This window comes from Borostomias antarcticus (assembly GCF_949987555.1).
Source record: "Borostomias antarcticus genome assembly, chromosome: 2".
Taxonomy (NCBI): Eukaryota; Metazoa; Chordata; class Actinopteri; order Stomiiformes; family Stomiidae; genus Borostomias; species Borostomias antarcticus.
This window is the reverse complement of record NC_140235.1, coordinates 5,430,665-5,450,664: the sequence shown is the minus strand read 5'-3', so window position 1 is coordinate 5,450,664 and position 20,000 is coordinate 5,430,665. Positions and strand designations below refer to the sequence as shown.

The window sequence follows — 20,000 nt, the reverse complement described above, 5'->3', positions numbered from 1 at the left end:
AGACAGCTGCAGCTGCTTCAGAACGCTGCTGCTCGAGTCCTCACTAAGACTAAGAAAGTGGATCACATCACTCCAGTTCTGAGGTCTTTACACTGGCTTCCTGTCTGTCAAAGAATATATTTTAAAATACTGCTGTTGGTTTATAAAGCACTGAATGATTTAGGGCCAAAATATATTTCTGCTCTGCTGCTACGTTATGAACCCTCCAGACCTCTCAGGTCGTCTGGCACTGGTCTGCTTTCTGTCCCCAGAGTTAAAACAAAACATGGAGAAGCAGCGTTCAGTTTTTATGCTCCACATATCTGGAACAAACTTCCAGAAAACTGCAGGCCTGCTGCAACTCTCAGTTCTTTTAAATCAAGACTGAAGACTTTTCTTTTTGCTGCTACAGTACTTTTAATTAAATCAAATAATTATTCATTTGTACAATGCACTGTAACTTTTATTCTTGTATTTTATTTTTCCTGTAATGTGTTTATTTTGCATTTCATTTCATATGACCCTTTATAATGTGTTTCTTGCACTTTGTCTTGATGCTTTTAATGTCTCATGTAAAGCACTTTGAATTGCCTTGTTGCTGAAATACAGTATGCTATACAAATAAACGTGCCTTGCCGTGCCGAGTGTGATCACAAATGGCAACCTCACTGATTGGCTCTTGTGGAATCTGGGGTACCCCAGGGATGTATCATCTGTCCCATTCTCTTCCTGATTACCATCGACTGGTCCATGTGAAAAACCACAAACCTAGAGGCATCCAGTGGACTCTCTTCACCCAGCTGGAAGATCTCAACTATGCTGATGATCTAGTCACCCTGAGAAAACAGACAGGACGGACATATTTGCCAAACACATGGGTTTGAACATCAATACCTCCAAAACCCAAGTGCACCAATCACTGTGATCGGCGGCTCCTGGCAGAAACTCCTTGTAGTTGCTTTAAGTTAAGAACTTTTTCATGTGAAGCATGAAATAAAACTCGGAAAGCTCTAAGTGAATTTACCTATTGTATTTGAAGGTATGAATCAACTGTTTCTGTGTTTTCCGTGGTCCAATAAATTGCAACACCCACAAAGATCTTAATATTGAATCGGCACCAAAGTATCGGGATAGTATTGAATCGGGAGGTCGCTGCCAATTCCCGTCCCTACAGTCAGTTAAAGTCAGTTAGCGGATGCTTTTATCCAAAGATACTTAATATGAGTAGATGTCTAGAGAGTAACCGGATCCACTAAACCCCAGACACTGTAAGTAAAGCCTTCAATAAGAACAGGACACCATTGACACCAACACTAACACGGCTAGAGGAAGGAAGTCTCTTTTTTTTTAGACATACACCAAAAGTTGAAGTAAGTCTGACTAACGTTCCAGGTCTGCCCAGCCTTGTCTAATCCTATTCACTGTGATTAAAGTGTCAAAACACACGCTCAGACTCCGAGACGGCCTCCTCTGTCCCAGGGGAGCTGGGTTCTGGTCGCTGGTTCCGGTGGAACCAGACTGAACACATCAGCCGTGTCTTGTGCATAAACAATAGGAGGCATATAGGGAACCATGTCGGTTCTAATCATCCCTGTCTGAACACCCCCCTGGCCTCCCTCCACACAACGCGTTCTCCTGACTGAGGGTCTGAACCCCCCCCTGGCCTCCCTCCACACAACGCGTTATCCTGACTGAGGGTCTGAACCCCCCCCCCCTGGCCTCCCTCCACACAACGCGTTATCCTGACTGAGGGTCTGAACCCCCCCCTGACCTCCCTCCACACAACACGTTATCCTGACTGAGGGTCTGAACCCCCCCCTGGCCTCCCTCCACACAACGCGTTATCCTGACTGAGGGTCTGAACCCCCCCCCCTGGCCTCCCTCCACATAACGCGTTATCCTGACTGAGGGTCTGAGCCCCCCCCTGGCCTCCCTCTACCCTTCGCACGATCTGTTACTGTGACGCAGCATCTGCGTGGCCATGTTTGGCATTCATACGTTTCAATTGAATTGCGGCTCGTTGTTCTGGATTAGGAGACAATTACCGGGGGTGTGAGCTCACTGTGCTGCTCTGGATGACAGGAGAGGAGAGAAGGTGAGAGGAGGGGAGAGGAGAGGAGAGGAGAGGAGAGGAGAGGAGAGGAGAGGAGAGGAGAGGAGAGGAGAGGAGAGGAAGGGAGAGGAGAGGAGAGGAGAGGAGAGGAGAGGAGAGGAGAGGAGAGGAGAGGAGAGGAGAGGAGAGGAGAGGAGAGGAGAGGAGAGGAAGGGAGAGGAGAGGAGAGGAGAGGAGAGGAGAGGAGAGGAGAGGAGAGGAGAGGAGAGGAGAGGAGAGGAGAGGAGAGGAGAGGAGAGGAGAGGAGAGGAGAGAAGGCGAGAGGAGAGAAGGCGAGAGGAGAGGGGAGAGGGGAGAGGTGAGGTGAGAGGAGAGGAGAGGAGTGAAGAGGATAAGATAGGAAGGGGAATGAGGGGAGAGAGGACACACACACACACATTAATGTTTAATACTGTTTCCTTGCTGCCTGTCAGAATGTCTCACTAAGGCCCTGTCACACTAACTGCTCTCTCGCTCTCTCACACACACATACACACGCACACACACACACACACACACACACACACACACACACACACACACACACACACACCATGAGTTGCTGACATGCATGATGTATAACCACACATCTACTACCTTTCTGCCCCGATACCTGGGGGCAAAGACACACACGCACGCACACACACACACACACGCACACACACACTGTCTCCCACCAAAGCTGCACCATTCCAGAGCCACGCCAGGCTATTATTGCAATTCAATTCGATTGGATACATTGGATAGCTTATAATCGGTCATATTGTCCTGTAAATATTACTTTAAATAGGTGTTAACGCCATTGAAATAGCCGAAGGCTTTTAATAGCTCATAGGGAGCGTTAATACTTTTAATAGTTTATACGGATGCGTTAATCTGGCCATTCCAACGTTGAGTTCATATCAAATGAACACTGGATAGTCATGTAAATAAACTAAACCTAAATAAACATGTAGCATTGAGTAACCTACCTCATGCTGAAAAAAAACATTGGCTGTTTCCTATTGTAAGTCGGGAATATTTGAAGGATATAGAGAAAGCTTATTTTCTGCAGCATGTAGGCTATATTTTGATGATCTGTGCCGTATAAGACACATCTCTAAAGTTGAACGAATTGAGAACAAAACCAGCTTCCCTTGGTGGTTATTTCTCCAATACAATTCACACCCACGACCATTACACTATTTCTGTCTGTCCAACATTTTGACGATTGCTGCTGAGTCACAGTAAAGTTTTCGTTCAGTTCGTTGATTTAAAACAAATAACAAACAAGTCTCATTTCAGTTTTTTCTCATTACATTCAGTGGGATGGACAGTCGCAGGAATAACAGGGTTGCGGTTTTGCTGTGGCACGGCTTTGACCCTAAGCCCACACACACACACACACACACACACACACACACACAAACACACACACGCACACACAAACACACACACACACACACACAAAAACACACACACAAACACACAAACACACACGCACGCACACACACATACACACAAACACACACACACACAAACACCTGCAGCTAGCCATCTGCAGCCAGGATCAGCTCAGTATAATTAGTTTGCATCAGTGCTGCACAAGTATACAGTAATAGCATATTGGCCCGGCGGAAGGCAATTGGCCGCCCTAGTCAAAATAACAACAGTGCGCCCCGGCTAGCGGACAATTGTAAGTGTCGGGATTGTCCGGGATATGCCCCTCTTAAGACTGAGCCCTAGTGAGTTTGCGTATGCTGTATGAATACAAACACACACACACACACAAACACACATCAAGGCCTCTTTCCGTTTGAAAGAGAATTCAATTCACACATCTCCAGAGGAACCGTTGGGAAATCTAACACATATCTGTCCTGTTCTAATATTGACAGCAGCTTTGAGTCAGCACCATGTGGGTATCTTCAACACACACACGCACACACACATGCACACACGCGCGCACACACACACACACACACACACACACACACACACACACACATGCAGCGCTGTGGAGTCAGAGGGTCACGCCTCAGCCTGGAAGAGAGGAGAGAGTGCTGGGAGAGGCGATGTGGCTCTTTCCTTCTCTCTCTTCTCTCTTAGTCCCTCTCTCTCTCTCTTTCTCTCAGTCTCTCTCTCAGTCCCTCTCTCTCTCAGTCTGTCTCTCAGTCCCTCTCTCCGTCAGTCTGTCTCCCTCTCTCTCAGTCTCTCTCCCTCTCTCTCGTCTCTCTCTCTCTCAGTCTCTCCCTCTCTCTCATCTCTCTCTCCCTCTCTCTCGTCTCTCTCAGTCTCTCTCTCTCTCGTCTCTCTCTCTCTCCCTCACAAGCTTTACTGCTGAACAAGGAGGAACATAAGGATGTAAATCAAAAGCGATGGATGAAAGTGGAGGAGAGGAGGAAAGAAAGCAGAGGGGGAGGAACGGCGGAAAGGAGAGGAGGAGGAGTGGAGAGGAGAGGAGAGGAGGGAGGGAGAGGAGAGGAGAGGAGAGGAGAGGAGAGGAGGGAGGGAGAGGAGAGGAGAGGAGAGGAGAGGAGAGGAGAGGAGAGGAGAGGAGAGGAGAGGAGAGGAGAGGAGAGGAGAGGAGAGGAGAGGAGAGGAGAGGAGAGGAGAGGAGAGGGGGAGGGAGGGAGGGAGGGAGGGAGGGAGGGAGGGAGGGAGGGAGGGAGGGAGGGAGGGAGGGAGGGAGGGAGAGGTAAAGGGCTGGAGTGCAGCAGGCTGTCTGGTCGTGCCGAACGGCTGCCTCTACTGAGGAACAGGAACCGTCTGCCTGGGCGCCAGCGCAGCACACAACCACACCCCCGCACTTTCACACTCCGCAACCAAACACTCGGAACCAACAGAGACTTCAAATGGTCTTTATTTGTCTCTACTTGTTGACTGAATCCTTGGAGGCTTTGTTGCATGGGTAAGCTGCAGCAGCAGCCCAAACAGAGCATACTTTACTGCAAGTGTCGCTTTTACAATACACTGCTTTGGTATTCCTTGATAGTTGTGGTTCAGAACTATCTTAGACAGGTGTGCAAATCTTGTTCCTGTAAAGTCTTTGCAGAGTTTTTTTTTCTGAATCTTCTAGTCTTTGTTTAGCAGGCTGTAGTGGTGCTGTGTCTCCTTCCGAGTAACAGTATGGCTCTGTCTGCTTCTTTCATCTCTCTCTCCTCTTCTTCACCCTCCCTCTCTCTCCTCCACCTTTTCAGAGACTGTGTGTGATTTATAAATCAGCACCTCAAGCTCCAACACCATCTTGAATGGCTTTGAAGGACAGGTTCGGAATTTAGCATTATAAGTCATATTATAAGATTATTTACGATCATATACAACGGCCGATATCAAAGTTTCGTCAAACAGTGCACTCTCGAGATATAGGCCGTTGCCACTAACACCCTCAATGGATCCATAGGTGTATAGACAGAATCCCTCAAAAACACCATAAACTCTCGTTTTCAAAGACAGGAAACTCACAGCGTGGTCACTGGTGTCCATTGAAAAAATCACCAGAGGGATTGAGGGATTCTGTCTATGCACCTATGGATCCATTGAGTGTGTTAGCGGCGGTGGACTATATCTCGAGAGTGCACCGTTTGATGAAACTTCGATATCGGCCGTTGTATATGATCGTAAATAATCTTAGAACATGTCTTATAATACTAAATTACAAACCCGTCCTTTAAGTGTAACATTTTAAATGTTTACTAAGTGTGACATTTAGCCACAATCTTAAGTCTCTCTCTCTCTCTCTCTCTCTCTCTCTCTCTCTCTCTCAGTCTCCAGTCCCAGAACCAGTCTCCAGTCCCAGAACAGGCCCAGTTTCCAGTCCCAGAATCAGAACCAGTCTCCAGTCCTAGAACAGGCCCAGTCTCCAGTCACAGAATCAGAACCAGTCTCCAGTCCCAGAATAAGAACCAGTCACCAGTCCCAGCATTCCAGTCAGCATGTCCATAGGCCCAGTCTCCACCACATCCCTGTTCTGTCACCCTGCAGTGACACTCATGATCAAGCTACATGTATCTACCATGACTCCCTGCTCCAGACCCAGAACCCATCCTAACAAATACATCCACACACGCACACACACACACACGCACACACACACACACACACACACACACACACACACACACACACACACACACACACACACACACACACACACACACACACACACACAGCTGTTCTGCCTCATCCCCTTTCCACATACTGCAGCTGAATAAGCCCTGTTAGCCTGCAGTCTGCACAGCCTGCAAGGACGGCCAGTCTCACACACACACTCACGCACAAACACACACGCACGCACACACACACACACACACACACACACACACACACACACACACACACACACACACACACACACACACACACACCACTGCTCAGGCACAGAAAGGTGAGAGATGATGCTGTCTCAGCCTAAATGAGAAGCTATTAGAGAAGATAGAACACTCACTCACACTCACACACACACACACACACTCACACACACACACACACACACACACGAATATACTGTCACACACTCATACTGTACACGTACACACACACACACACACACACACACACAAACACAGAAACAGTGCATTAGCAGGCCCTAGCATGCATACCACATTAGAAAATGAAAATCAATATCCAATTTCTTTCTATCCCGCATGTGGTCTACGGTGGCCTGGCTGGACCAATCCCATCTGAGTGCCTGTTTGGATGCCTGAGAGAGAGGAGAGGGGGTTTCGTCTATCGCCTCATGTGGTTCCATCCTAGAGCGTTAACAAGCCCTAATCCCACACACAGCTCTCTTCCAGGTGGAGGACTAGCCAGAGACTAACATAGCTCACCGTCACAGCTCAATTGGACTAACTGAATCAAAGGTAAATTAGATTATCCTAATATGAGCCATTTACTGGGCGATCCTGTGCAAGATGTGAACTGTGAACTGTGTGTGTGTGTGTGTGTGTTTGTGTGTGTGTGTGTGAGAGAGAGAGAGAGAGAGAGAGAGAGAGAGAGAGAGAGAGAGAAGAGAGAGAGATTCATCTACTGCTCACCTCTTGGCTACAGTACTGTAGATTATATGATCACAGACGTTGACCCTTCCTCTCTCAGCTCATTCACTGTTAAATCATTAACCCCTCTGTCTGATCACAGTCAAATTACCCTGTTTATTAAAAGATCAGACATAAAAATGGCACAAACAAAACCCAGTAAGCTGTACAACATCAGAAATCCATACAGATGGGACCAAAACAGTACAGAACAATACCAGAACAGTACAGAACAATACCAGAACAGTACAGAACAATACCAGAACAGTACAGAACAATACCAGAACAGTACAGAACAATACCAGAAAGCAATTGACACCCCAAAAACCCTAACACTCTTAGATAACGTCCTGAATTGTACATACTCTCACAATAAAGAAAGCGTCAATCTAGCAGTAAATAATATTAACAATATATTTAGACAAACGGCAAAAGAGGCACATCTGAAGTTGACCAGGAACAAACCAAAAACTATAACAAATAACAGCTGGTTTGATACAGACTGTAAAATAATGATGACATTTTTTTTAATGCTATCAAACCAAAAACACAGAGATCCCCAAAATGCCGATGTACGCTTTCTTTATTGTGAGACCTTAAAATTCTACAAACGGACACTCAGACTCAAAATTTGGCTAAAATTAATTGAGTGCGTTATTGAACCAATTGCACTCTACGGCAGTGAGGTGTGGGGCCCACTTACAAAACAAGACTTTACTCACTGGGATAAACACCCCATTGAGACCCTGCATGCAGAGTTCTGTAAAATTCTCCTACATGTCCAGAGGAAAGCTATAAACAATGCATGCAGGGCAGAATTAGGCAAATACCCATTAATAATACAAATTCAAAAAAGAGCAATTAACTTTTGGGCACACATAAAACTAAGTGACCCCCTTTCTTATCATTACCAAGCCCTGCGATGCCAAGAGCTGAGAAACAGGAACCCCCTGACCCAGCTGATCCTGAGGCTGAGACCACAAACCTGCCCTACTAACACAACCAAGGATCAGAGCCTCACCAATCACACCCAAACAAATTACAAAACAATCACAACAAAACTACATCAACTATTGGCAAACACAAACAAAAGCACAAAGCAAAATGCAGTGCTATCTGGCTCTAAATGGACAGTACACCATAGCAGATTATTTGAGCGTGGTGACTGATCACCAACTAAAACGAACCTTGACCAAGTACAGACTGAGTGAGCGCAGCCTTGCTGTAGAAAAAGGGAGGCACAGGAAATCCTGGCTCCCTGCAGAGCATGGGCTGTGCTGTCTCTGCACCAGTAATCCTGAAACTGAGCTGCACTCCCTCACCAAATGTGCAAAGTATGAGCAAACTAGAGAAACACATTTCAAAAAATTCGAATTCGTAAGCAAAGGCTTTCTTTACCTATTAGATGAGAAAAAACTGCCTATCCTACTAGGACAGGATTTAAAAACTAATAGGTTAGCAGCTGTCTGTTGCTGCCTGCCATAGACTGAAGGATAGTGAGTGACAGTCACCTGACATACATTATTGTTGTTACATCTGACATAATTTTTCTCCTGTTTTTTATTTTTATTTTTTATCTTTTAATGTATTACTGATTTATTTACTGTTTCTTGCTGTTGTTGCTATATTGACAACTGTTTGTTTGTTTTGTCTTATAGTAGCCCAACTTTTACTTGCTCCTAATGAATGTTGTTTTTAATGTCCAAACGCTGCTTTGGAGTGTGTTTAGAAGCTTCTCCAGGAGGGATTGAACCCCTAGTCTTCCTCCAGCCGAGCCCAGGTAACATTAGACCAAGAGGACATCTTGTGGTGAAATGTGGGCTCTCTTGGTCTGTGGGGCTTCGTCTTCCCCATCTTTAGTATGTCCAAACCACCTCTGCTACATTCATACGTTTAAATTAGGCCTAACAGTGGATATCAATTGCTCACTGAGATAGAGAAAGGGGGATAGGGAGAGAAAGAGAGATTGAGAGTGTACGTCTATGTGTGAGAGAGGGGGGAGAGGGAAAGAGGGAGAGAGAGAAAATAAGAGGGCTAATGAGAAACGGGGAAAGAGAGAGGGAGAGAATAAGAGGGGGATAGAGAGAGCGAGAGAGAGAGAGCGAGAGAGAGAGAGCGAGAGAGAGAGAGCGAGAGAGAGAGAGCGAGAGAGAGAGAGAGAGAGAGAGAGAGAGAGAGAGCACAGATAAGGCACAGCGGGGGCATACACATGTTTACACCAACGGTGGCGACATGCAGCTTTTTCTCGGCGATATGGGAGGAAAGCCGATCAACGAAATAAGACGCTCACTCCGCCGGGCTGGCGAAACCCCAAACAGCGCTCAACTCATCTAGATAATGCGGTCAACGCTTCTCCGGGTCCGCATGATCGGTTGAGATATGAGATATGCACCCGGTTGCAGTGGAGAACTGTCTTGCCCCTCGCTGACGGTGGGCGAACGATCAGCACGAACACGCAGCACAGCGAAACAGTGGATGGGCGGATGGTAACATGCGTGCCGTAGTTTTACGGTGTATTGGCTGGGAAATGGACAAGCTCGGTCCGCTCCTATACGTGTGTACCCTACCTACAAGTGTTAACCGTCTCCTTCACTGTCACATGCCGTTCATGGGCATTTATAAAAGGATAGCTTTTGACTGCTCAAATCGAAAGTCCTTCGTATCCGTCAGCAATATGATCCGACGATGACAGTCAATCCTCTGCTAGCCTACATAGATTCAGTGCCAGACTGCCAGTAGGCTATACAACCCCCTTCGTGTCACTCTGCCGCATCACTTTGACCAAAGTCATACGGTCGGAGGGACCAAGGCAAGGGCAAGACAGCAATTTTACAGAGTGTTCCTGTCCGATACAATGAATGTCATCTATTACGCATTCATTGACCCCCCCCCCCCTACACACACACACACAAAAACGAGTTTTCCAAGCATTTCTCGCATTGTCTAGGCGACAATAACGTTGCCACGGGCGTGTGCGCAGTTAGATGTTCACAGAGAATTGAAATGGTCTTTATTTGTCTCTACTTATTGACTGAATCGAGGGAGTCCTCGTTGTCTCGGCAGTAGCCCAAACAGAGCATACTTTACTGCAAGTGTCGCTTTTATTCCTTGATAGTTGTGGTTCAGAACTATCTTAGACAGGTGTGCAAATCTTGTTCCTGTAAAGTCTTTGCAGAGTTTTTTTCTGAATCTTCTAGTCTTTGTTTAGCAGGCTGTAGTGGTGCTGTGTCTCCTTCCGAGTAACAGTATGGCTCTGTCTGCTTCTTTCATCTCTCTCTCCTCCTCTTCACCCTCCCTCTCTCTCCTCCACCTTTTCAGAGACTGTGTGTGATTCATAAATCAGCACCTCAAGCTCCAACACCATCTTGAATGGCTTTAAGTGTAACGTTTTAAGTGTGACATTTAGATTGTTGTGCTCTCTCTCTCTCTCTCTCTCTCTCTCCGACAGCTACTGTTCAGTTCAGTTCAGTTCACACACGCACGCACGCACGCACGCACACACACACACACACACACACACACACACACACACACAGAGGAAGATAATCTTGTTCACACCCATGCATATCTCTCTCCCTCTCTCTCTCTCTCACTCTCTCTCTCTCTCTCTCTCTCTCTCTCTCTCTCCCAGGACAGAAATGAAGGGAGTTGACCCCCATCTCTCTCAGACACAGTGACCTCTCAGGACACAACCAGCCCTGGTCTGTTCTGACCCCGCCGCTGCATCTGGACCCGCCCTAGTCCCTCTGTCACAGCACCAAACCAGCCTACAACACCCCACCCAGAACAGGCCTCCAGTCCCTCCCAGAACCAGTCAGTCTCCAGTCCCAGAACAGGCCCAGTCTCCAGTCCCAGAATCAGAGCCAGTCCCAGAATCAGAACCAGTCCCAGAACCAGTCTCCAGTCCCAGAATCAGAACTAGTCTCGAGTCCCAGAACAGACCCAGTCTCCAGTCCAAGCACAGGCCCAGTCCCAGAATCAGAACCAGTCTCCAGTCCCAGCATTCCAGTCACATAAACACACAAACAGCTGTTCTACCTCGTCTCCTTTCCACAACTGAATAAGCCCAGAGTACAGAGTGTGCCTGTCCGATACAATGACTGTAATCTACTGTATTAGGCTACGCACTCATTGACCCTACACACACACACACACACACACACACATACACACACATACACACAACGAGTTTTCCAAGCATTTCTCGTATCATCTAGGCTTTAGATGCTATAATAAAAACTCGGTTTAACTTTCGCGTGCTGTGCCTGAGACCAGCCTGCTTCGGGCAGCCATGCATGTCTCTCTCTCTCTCCGTCTCTCTCTCTCTCTCTCTGTATCTCTCTCTCTGTCTCTCTCTCTCTGTATCTCTCTCACCCCCCCCACCCACACACACGCGCGCGCGCACACACACTTGCTGAAAATTGATGCAGATGTCCAAACATAAGTCAAATAATGTCTATATGCACTTCCTCAGGAGGGGATGTAGAGGCGAAGTGAGAACTGAGAATGCAACCGACCTCTGCTCTGATTACCATACGTGCTCCTCTGTTCTGGATGGAGGAAGGCAGCCTTCTAAGGCGACATTGTTACCATTTGACCACTAGTCATGTCCAGTTAGGCCAGTTGTGAAACAATAACAGACTTGACCTGGTGAGTTTCCGCTTACCCTCTTTCCAGCGCCGTGTTTGGTCGCGGTCCACCGGGGCCGTTTCTCGCCTCCTAGGCTGGGTATATCCTCATCACCGGGCAGCCCCACAGACTCCGAATCCGAGTCCTCTCCCTCCTCCAGCTCCTCGCCATCCTCCGCGTCGGTCTTCAGTCGCTTCGGCGCCCGTCCATATTCCCCTTCTTCGTATTCTTCAGTGAGCGACATGGTCCTCTAGACGGACGGCGATGGGATATTCTCAATTCAGACTGTGAGCCTTCGAAAGGTCCCCGTCGATGTTTATCTTTTTTGTCGCGTAATATATCTGTCTCACATCAAGAAAACCTGTGCGTATCAGCAGTGCGTACAGTGCGCTCTGCTCTGCTCTGTGCTGCCCGACTGATTTCTACCGAGGGTGAAGGTGTGAGCGCCTGATCCCGCCCAGAGCGACCCTCATTGGACAGTCTGCGCTCGCTACTTAGGAATACGGCTGTGGATTCGTCTGGGTTTGTGTGTCAACCGAGAAAACAAGCGCTCCACATTCTGCAGTGAAGTACGCAGAGATTATTGGCCTTGCCCTAGCCTCGCATAGCCAGACCCATCTCCACACTTCGTTTACGCTGTGCCTGCGCCGGATCCTTGCCCGAATTGTCAGATCATGCCAGCGCCTCTCTACTGCGACGGGAACGTTTCTCGAAAACGGCAACATTGTAACTGAAATGGGAGCTATCACACAGGCCGCGGGCAGTAGCATTAAGCCGTCTTGAAACAGCGTTTGAAAACGTTCCCCCATTTTCCTTAACATGTTATTTTCTTCTTAAATGTTTAACAACTCTACCAAATTCTCCTACATTTTCTTTTCAGAAATTGTGGACTCATAGGCCTCGAAATGTTAGGTGGTCAGATAATAGTAGGCTACACACTGGCCACTTCATCAATCAATCAATCAAAGCTTTATTTATATAGCGCATTTCATACCCAGAGGCAACACAATGCGCTTTACAGAGAACAAGGGAGGTGGGCAGACATCCCACCCCTACATATTCCAGAGGGAAGCAAAAAAAACAGTAATCACCCGGGGGCCAGATAAGTGAGCTGTAAAAATTCTTCCCTGACCCCTCTCAACGAGGCGATCGAGCAAGCTCCTGGAGTATGTTTGTCTACCGGCTAAGAACATTTTATAGAGCAATAAATACTCTACTTCATAGAGTCCACGCTTTGGAAGGCCGCACCCACTTGATGTGGGGAAATATTGGGGTCTCCATTGATTGAAATGCGAATTAGCCTCTTTTTGACGTCTTCAGACATTGGCTGATTATTTTGTGTGTTAAAACACACACAAAATAATACACGTTCTTTCAAAACTGTGGTGTCATTTATTACATATTTTGTAATATTGTCATCAACTGCATGATCATTTTAAGACACCGTAGGCTATCTGCACACCTACTGTATCTCACTAGCATGTAGAAACATTTATTTCCCTTCAATAAACAGTAAGATATACAAAGACATATGTAGAAACCAACCCATTTGGCATTAGAGTCTATGGGGAGACAACTGTTTCCCATCAAATTGTGGCCGTGGAGATCAATTACACTTCCCTATTTCCTTATGGCAGTTGTCTACTAACTCCAGCACCCATATGCAAATTGAACCACTCACCTGTGTCTGTTCCCCAGACCAATATACACATTGTCATCTACACTAAACCACACTGAATTGACAACAAGAAAATACCTGAATAAGTCACAAATGAGATTGGGCTACTGTAATTCAGCTACATACATCAGTGTAGGCAAAGCCAGATGGAGTTTCTATCACTCAGAGACCTATCTCTAGCGGAGATCCTCTGGTCAAGAAGACTATGTTCTCAGTCAGGGTCTCAGTCATGTGTTTTACTGGTAGGTCTCAGTCTAATTAAAGTGGTTAACACTGCAAGGCAGCGTGGGCCGTGTGTAACAGGAAGTAGCTTTGGGCATTTTACTCCCTTAACTGTGGGGTGTATAATGTAGGAGTCTGTCTGTCTGTCTGTCTGTCTGTCTGTCTGTCTGTCTGTCTGTCTGTCTGTCTGTCTGTCTGTCTGTCTGTCTGTCTGTCTGTCTGTCTGTCTGTCTGTCTGTCTGTCTGTCTGTTAAAAGGGATTTATCTGTGATAAATGTTTTGTATTCTTCTAACTCTTGGAACCTCATTTGTCTAACTCTTGGAACCACACTGTGGGTCTTGAAGAACCGAGGGTGAAAGGTATGTCACCTGTTGGTCTTGTGTAGGTCAGTTATGTAGAAATGTTCCTCATCTTCTTTCCTCTCCTTCACACAGAGTTCTATATTGACACACACTCATGTGCGAGTACACACACACACACACACACACACACACACACACACACACACACACACACACACACACACACACACACACACAAACATACACACACACACACACATTCTCTTCACACCCGTTTCATCCACACACTCTATTATGCTAACACACCGATGATGAAGATAAGCTGTTGGAGAGGTGGGTTGGGCAGGCATGACAAGTTGTATTCTGATATTGTATTGAGAAAAGGTCTATGACGTCACTTCCAGGTGGGAGGGGACTGACGGCAGAGAGTGGCGCAAGGTTAACAATGTCCATGGTTGTCTCAGCAACCATGGACATTGTGAAAGATGGTCTTTCCCTTTCTCTTTATGAAAGAGGTCTTTCCCTTGTGAAAGAGTTGTGTAAATATAGAACAATGAAAGACAAATTAAAATGCACTCAGTCACAGAGAGGAACTTAGTGAAATCATAGGAAGAACAGAAGAGATAGGAGACCATAAAGGTGGCCGCACCCTGCATCAACCAACACCAACCAACTCCCCAACATTCTAAAGTTGGCAGTTGTTGTTAGATTGTTGGAAATGCTTCTCCAGAGGGTGGCTGGGGTCTCCCTGAGAGATCGGGTGAGAAGTTCAGTCATCCGGGAGAGACTCGGAGTAGAGCCGCTGCTCCTTTGCGTCGAAAGGAGCCAGTTGAGGTGGTTCGGGCATCTAGTGAGGATGCCTCCTGGGCGCCTCCCTAGGGAGGTGTTCCAGGCGTGTCCGGCTGGGATGAGGCCGCGGGGTAGACCCAGGACTAGGTGGCGGGACTACATCTCCGCACTGGCCTGTGAGCGGCTAAAGATTCCCCAGGCAGAGCTGGTTGATGCTGCTAGGGAAAGGAATGTCTGGGGCCCCCTGCTGGAACTGCTGCCTCTGCGACCTGACCCCGGATAAGCGGATGAAGATGGATGGATGGATGGAGTTATGAGGACTTCCTGTTTTATGGCGAAACGTCAAAATTTGCCGCAGCGCCACGGCAAGGGTGTTTAGTAAACGTAAATTTTTTTTTGATACCTTTTAATCAGAAAGGTCTTCAGATGAAGCAGACCGAGTGTGAAGTCGATCGGATGAAATCTGTAGGAGGAGTTCGTTAAAGTACGAGGGATGGAAATGTCAAAAACGAGCAAAATGGCGGACTTCCTGTTGGACTTAGGGTATGGCTCCAAGAGACTTTTTTGTGTGTGGATAAATTAGCTATATCTATCAACTTTCGTTTGTATTCTGCAAATATTTACAGCTGGAATTATGAATATCTTGTTGTCTTTTCATTTTAGGTTACATTTCATGTCTAAAAATATGCCAAAAATGTATTTTTAATGGGTGTATGCAGTCTTTTTTCAATATCTTTTGAAAATAAGCTTGTATTCACAAACCCAGCTGTAAATATTTCAGTTTTTAGTATATTGTCAAAACGAAAAGTAAAACTTGACTTTATCCATTGTTTAGATAGTAGGTACCGAAATATATGCAAATTTACACATATTTAATGAGTTATTGCCTAATTTGCATACCTAAAGATTCTCCATTCTACCTTCTTCTCCCCAAACAAATGCCTTTTTGGCGGCCTAAACATTGATGAAAATGCATGAACCTTTGCTGATACGTCAGTCACGGTGAAAAATTTGATATTTCATGGGTGATGGAAATGGGCGTGGCAAAACGGCTCAAGAGCACCCCCTGGAAAATTAAAAATGGCGAGCCCAACCTTTCAGTTGATGTAGGCGAACGAAATTCGGTGGACATATGTAGTTCATGGGTTCAAACCCAGGTCCACTGACTTACGAACACACGTGACCACTTCCCATAAACACTGCTTTAGCCAGCTACGCCACCGAAAAGCTAGCAATTTGGTAGCGTGTGTGGGTGTTATTTACACTAAGTGAGTTTAACTAATGTAACTCAGTTACATACACACGCATTCACATGTACACATGAACATAGTCATGCACACACACACACACACACACTTAAAAGGGAAAAGATGAAAGAGGCATATAGGCTAGGCTACTGTAGAAGTGATTGAAGTGAAGGGCTTGATGTTTAATTAAAGTAACATTAAACTATTCATTACAGACAGAAGGCCTATGCCAAGTAAAAGGAACCGAGAGGAGAAAAATATATGAAACGATTGATTTAATGTAATTTAAATGTAATGTTATATTATTATATACGCAGTTTAATTAGATTGTTAAAGTTAATTAGATTGTTTTATCAGAAATTACTATGCAGTGTGACTGGCCCATTTTTGCTGATCCGCTGGCTCAGTTTACCTGAACCCTGCTCATCTCAAAAGGTTGCTCAAAAAAGTGGGACAGATGATGTTTTGACAGCTGTGGGGTCTGCACAGGTACATTTTATTACATCAACTCAATACCAAAATATTAAAAACGGTCCTTATTAATCATAAGAACACAAATGTCATCCATATTTTTTTTGTTAGTCTCGCAAGAGAATATGATAGAGGGTGCAAGAGCCAGAAAGAGAGGGAGAGGAAAAAGAGAGCAAGAGTGCCAAAAGGAGAGATGAATAAGAGAGGGAGAGTAAAGACAGATGGAGAGAGAGAAAGAGAGGGAGAGAGTGGGAGTGAAAAAGGGCGAGCACGTTGAATATGGAACTGCGTGGGTTATTTGTGACAATAGAGTGCGGTTACATAAGACGCCCTTTAACTGCAGGGGAGCCCGCTGCGCCATTTAAGAAGACTGACACAGGGATAAAAGCTCGGAAGAGAGTCGGGATCTGGATTAGGGTTAGATGTTTGTTTCTTCTCCCCCCCTCCCAGGCTTGGGGCCGAGGGGCTGTCCTTTTACCACCCCGAGTCTGGGTGAGGGGTCACCCGGGCTATATATCCAGGCACACCTCCAGGAGCCATGTCACCGTTTCGTCATCCACAACCGTCAGGCCACGCATTCCATTGGGTGTCTTGATATGAAGAGTTCATTTGCAAAAACAGATATGTGCATTTTGATAAATCATTTTTTCAATCAAATGTCAACATTAAATATCAATTAAATAACAGTTTGATGGTTTTGATTACGTAAAGAAGAGTCTTCTTTATTTAATCAAAACAACCCAACTGTAATTTAATTGATATTTAATGTTGACATTTGATTGAAAAAATGATTTATCAAAATGTATCAAAATGCACATATCTGTTTTTGCAAATGAACTCTTCATATATTGGACCGTCCTGGATGACGTGGTCTGCGGTTTGTTCCTCGGCGCCACACTCGCACGCCGCACAGCATCTCCTCCTGACAGCACCATACACACCGGCATGGTGAAAACCAAAGCAAGGGACCAGCCTCGAACATCTACATGGCTCAGTCGAGAGGATGAACCGAATCACACAGCTTTCAACGTGAACAATCAGTGGCCTCATTGAAGTCTTCTCACTGTGGAAATTAATAGAAATAGAAAATAAGTAGAAAGAAGTTAATAATCCAATCTTGAAATAATTGAAGAAATTAATCCAATTGTCCTTAATGATCAATAAAGAGAACTTGTGCAGACCATCAGTATTTCTATTGTTTATTTTGCGTGCACGGAGGGAGAAAGAGTCCAGTGATAGTAAAGCTTCTCTCTGCCCAGAGCAGCGTTAGTCAGATATATACAATTAAACAACTAGACAAGATACATACAATTGGTTCATGATTGGTGCAAAAGAAATCAGCAAACGGGAGATGTCTTGTTTTGGTTCCTCCAGAAGACAAAACAAAAACAAGGAGACCTTCATAGAGGCTGCAGCACCCTCGTCAAGGCCAGGAGAGAGGTAGTTTGGGCGCAGACATAGGCCTAACTCATTCCTCACTGCAGTACAACTGCAGGCAAAAGCAATATACTCTTATTTAAAAGCAAGCATGAGAAATATATCATCTTAAATGAAGCAAGCATAAATACAATTTCTTTTAACTTCCACTTCTCTTCCATCCCTCTCTGCTGTCTGCTGCATCCCACCAATACAGGAGAGCAGCAGGACAGCTAGCATTATCGCGCAGAGCAGAAGGGACAGACCTTACCGTTGAGTCAAGAGGGGAGAGAGTGTGTGTGTGGTTGTGTTGTTAAGAGGGAGTGTGTGTAAAAAAAAAAAGGCTCCAACCCAGCCACGATGACAAGATGTGACCTTGTGCTATAACGGGGTCTCCCAGGTGGTGTCCCAGGGGCTTAGAGGTGGCCCGGAGAACGGTGATGCTCTGCATACAGAAGAGCTGAGACAGGCGGTCGGTTGTAAGGGTCAAGGGTCACCACTGTGACATCTGTAACAGAGGTGAGAAAATAATCTAGAACACGCACACACACACACGCATGCACGCACACACATACACACACACACACACACACACACACACACACACACACACCCTCCTCCACCCCACACTCACAAATTAGCATGAAACAGGTGAGACATTGCTGGAGTGCTCTGTTCGTGCTCGTGCGTTCAGGTGCTGTGGAGACGTGTGTGTTCGTGTTCCGGGGTGCGGCTCCGGGCAGTGCAGTGTTACAGGTTCTGTAGCAGCGGTACCTTTTGAGGTTCTGTAAATGGCTCCCAGCACGGTGCCCCACACTGCTCTGTGAGAGATTGCTTTGGTCTGGAGGTCCGTGCCGCGGGTGGTGCTGGGATCATTATCTCTCTCCTGCTGGGGGGGGGGGGTAATGGCAAGGATTTCTATGAAATCACTTGAAGGAGATCCCCTCTCCTTCTTAAATGGGCCAAGATGGGGGGAAGGGAGGGGGGCTGACTCAAATCAAAGATGAATGGACATTTTCAAGGAAAACAAGTTCACATGTTGAATTTCAATTTACTTATACATATTTATTTGGTCCCCATCCCTTCTAGATAGTAGCCTAGAGCTACCGGTGTTTAGATTATTTTACGGAATGTCATTACCTCCACCCCAGCGATAGCGCAGGGCGAGAGGTAATGTTTTCGGTGGCGTGCATGTGTGTGCGTGTTTGTTTTTTAGCAGCATTACACAAAAACAGGTGGACCCATTTTCACGAAACTCTGTGAAAAGATGTAGCATGGTCCAACTTAGAACCCATGAAATTTTGGAGTGGATCCGAATCACAGGTCGGGTCCACGGGCCGCCCAAACACAGCCAGACTGCCCATTCACTTCCATTCATTTTTTGGTCTACGATAACGCAAAACCTACCAAACCTATTCTTATGAAACTCGTGAAGGGGTGTATCATGGGCCACCTAAGAACCCATTAAAATTTGAAGCAGATCCAGATCGGATCCACGATTGAAAACAAAACGTGGAATGAAGTCAGCTCCCTGTGTGAGGGTGCTAGAGACATGCAGTTTGGACTGGGGTGTTTGGGGGGAGAGCCTGGAGTGCACCGCACTGCCCCCTGCCGGCTGTGACCATAGCACAGCGCCACAGAGCCGGCCAAATAAAGCCACCCATTCACCTCTAGTCATTTTTTGGACTGGGATTACACAAAATGAAAACAAAACTTAGAATGAAGCCACCCATTCACCTCTAGTCATTTTTACCTCCGCCCCAGCCCAAACACGGCCCGGGCGCCCATTCACCTCCATTCATTTTTTGGACTAGGATGACACAAAAACTACCAGACTGCCTTCATGAAACTCATGAAAAGTGTAGGGGTGTAGCATGGGCCTATTTAGAACCCATTCAATGTTGGCGTGCACAGGGCAACCAAATGCATTCAGGGGCGGAGGTCTGTCTGTCTCTCTGAGCACCATTTCTAGTTTCCCTGTTGTTGAGGTGGTGTGTTGTTTAATAGGCATGTCATATGTGTGGCGAGTTACAGTGGTACAGCAGTTGACAGACAGCTCTTGGAAAATGGGGAACTAGAGGGCAGCAGCTGGTGTTACATTCATGGCTCCCAAATGTTTCCCCTAAAGTCTCTATATAGATATAAAGTGTGGTGTAATTCTG

The 20,000-nt window shown here is 46.2% G+C and overlaps 1 protein-coding gene across 2 annotated transcripts in view; it reads right to left on the bottom strand.

The window, feature by feature from the left end:
• The window catches only part of hnrnpll (heterogeneous nuclear ribonucleoprotein L like), a gene marked incomplete at both ends in the record, with an annotated part of 35,052 nt that extends 23,096 nt beyond the window's left edge, over window positions 1-11,956 (bottom strand). Inside the window, one exon of one of the 2 annotated variants that reach the window (XM_084452643.1) lies at window positions 11,726-11,956. In XM_084452643.1, the coding sequence (XP_084308769.1) occupies window positions 11,726-11,956 (231 nt within the window). The remainder of the gene's footprint in view (window positions 1-11,725) is intronic. The other variant, XM_084452644.1, reaches the window with a different exon arrangement.
• Window positions 11,957-20,000: the final 8,044 nt, after the last annotated feature.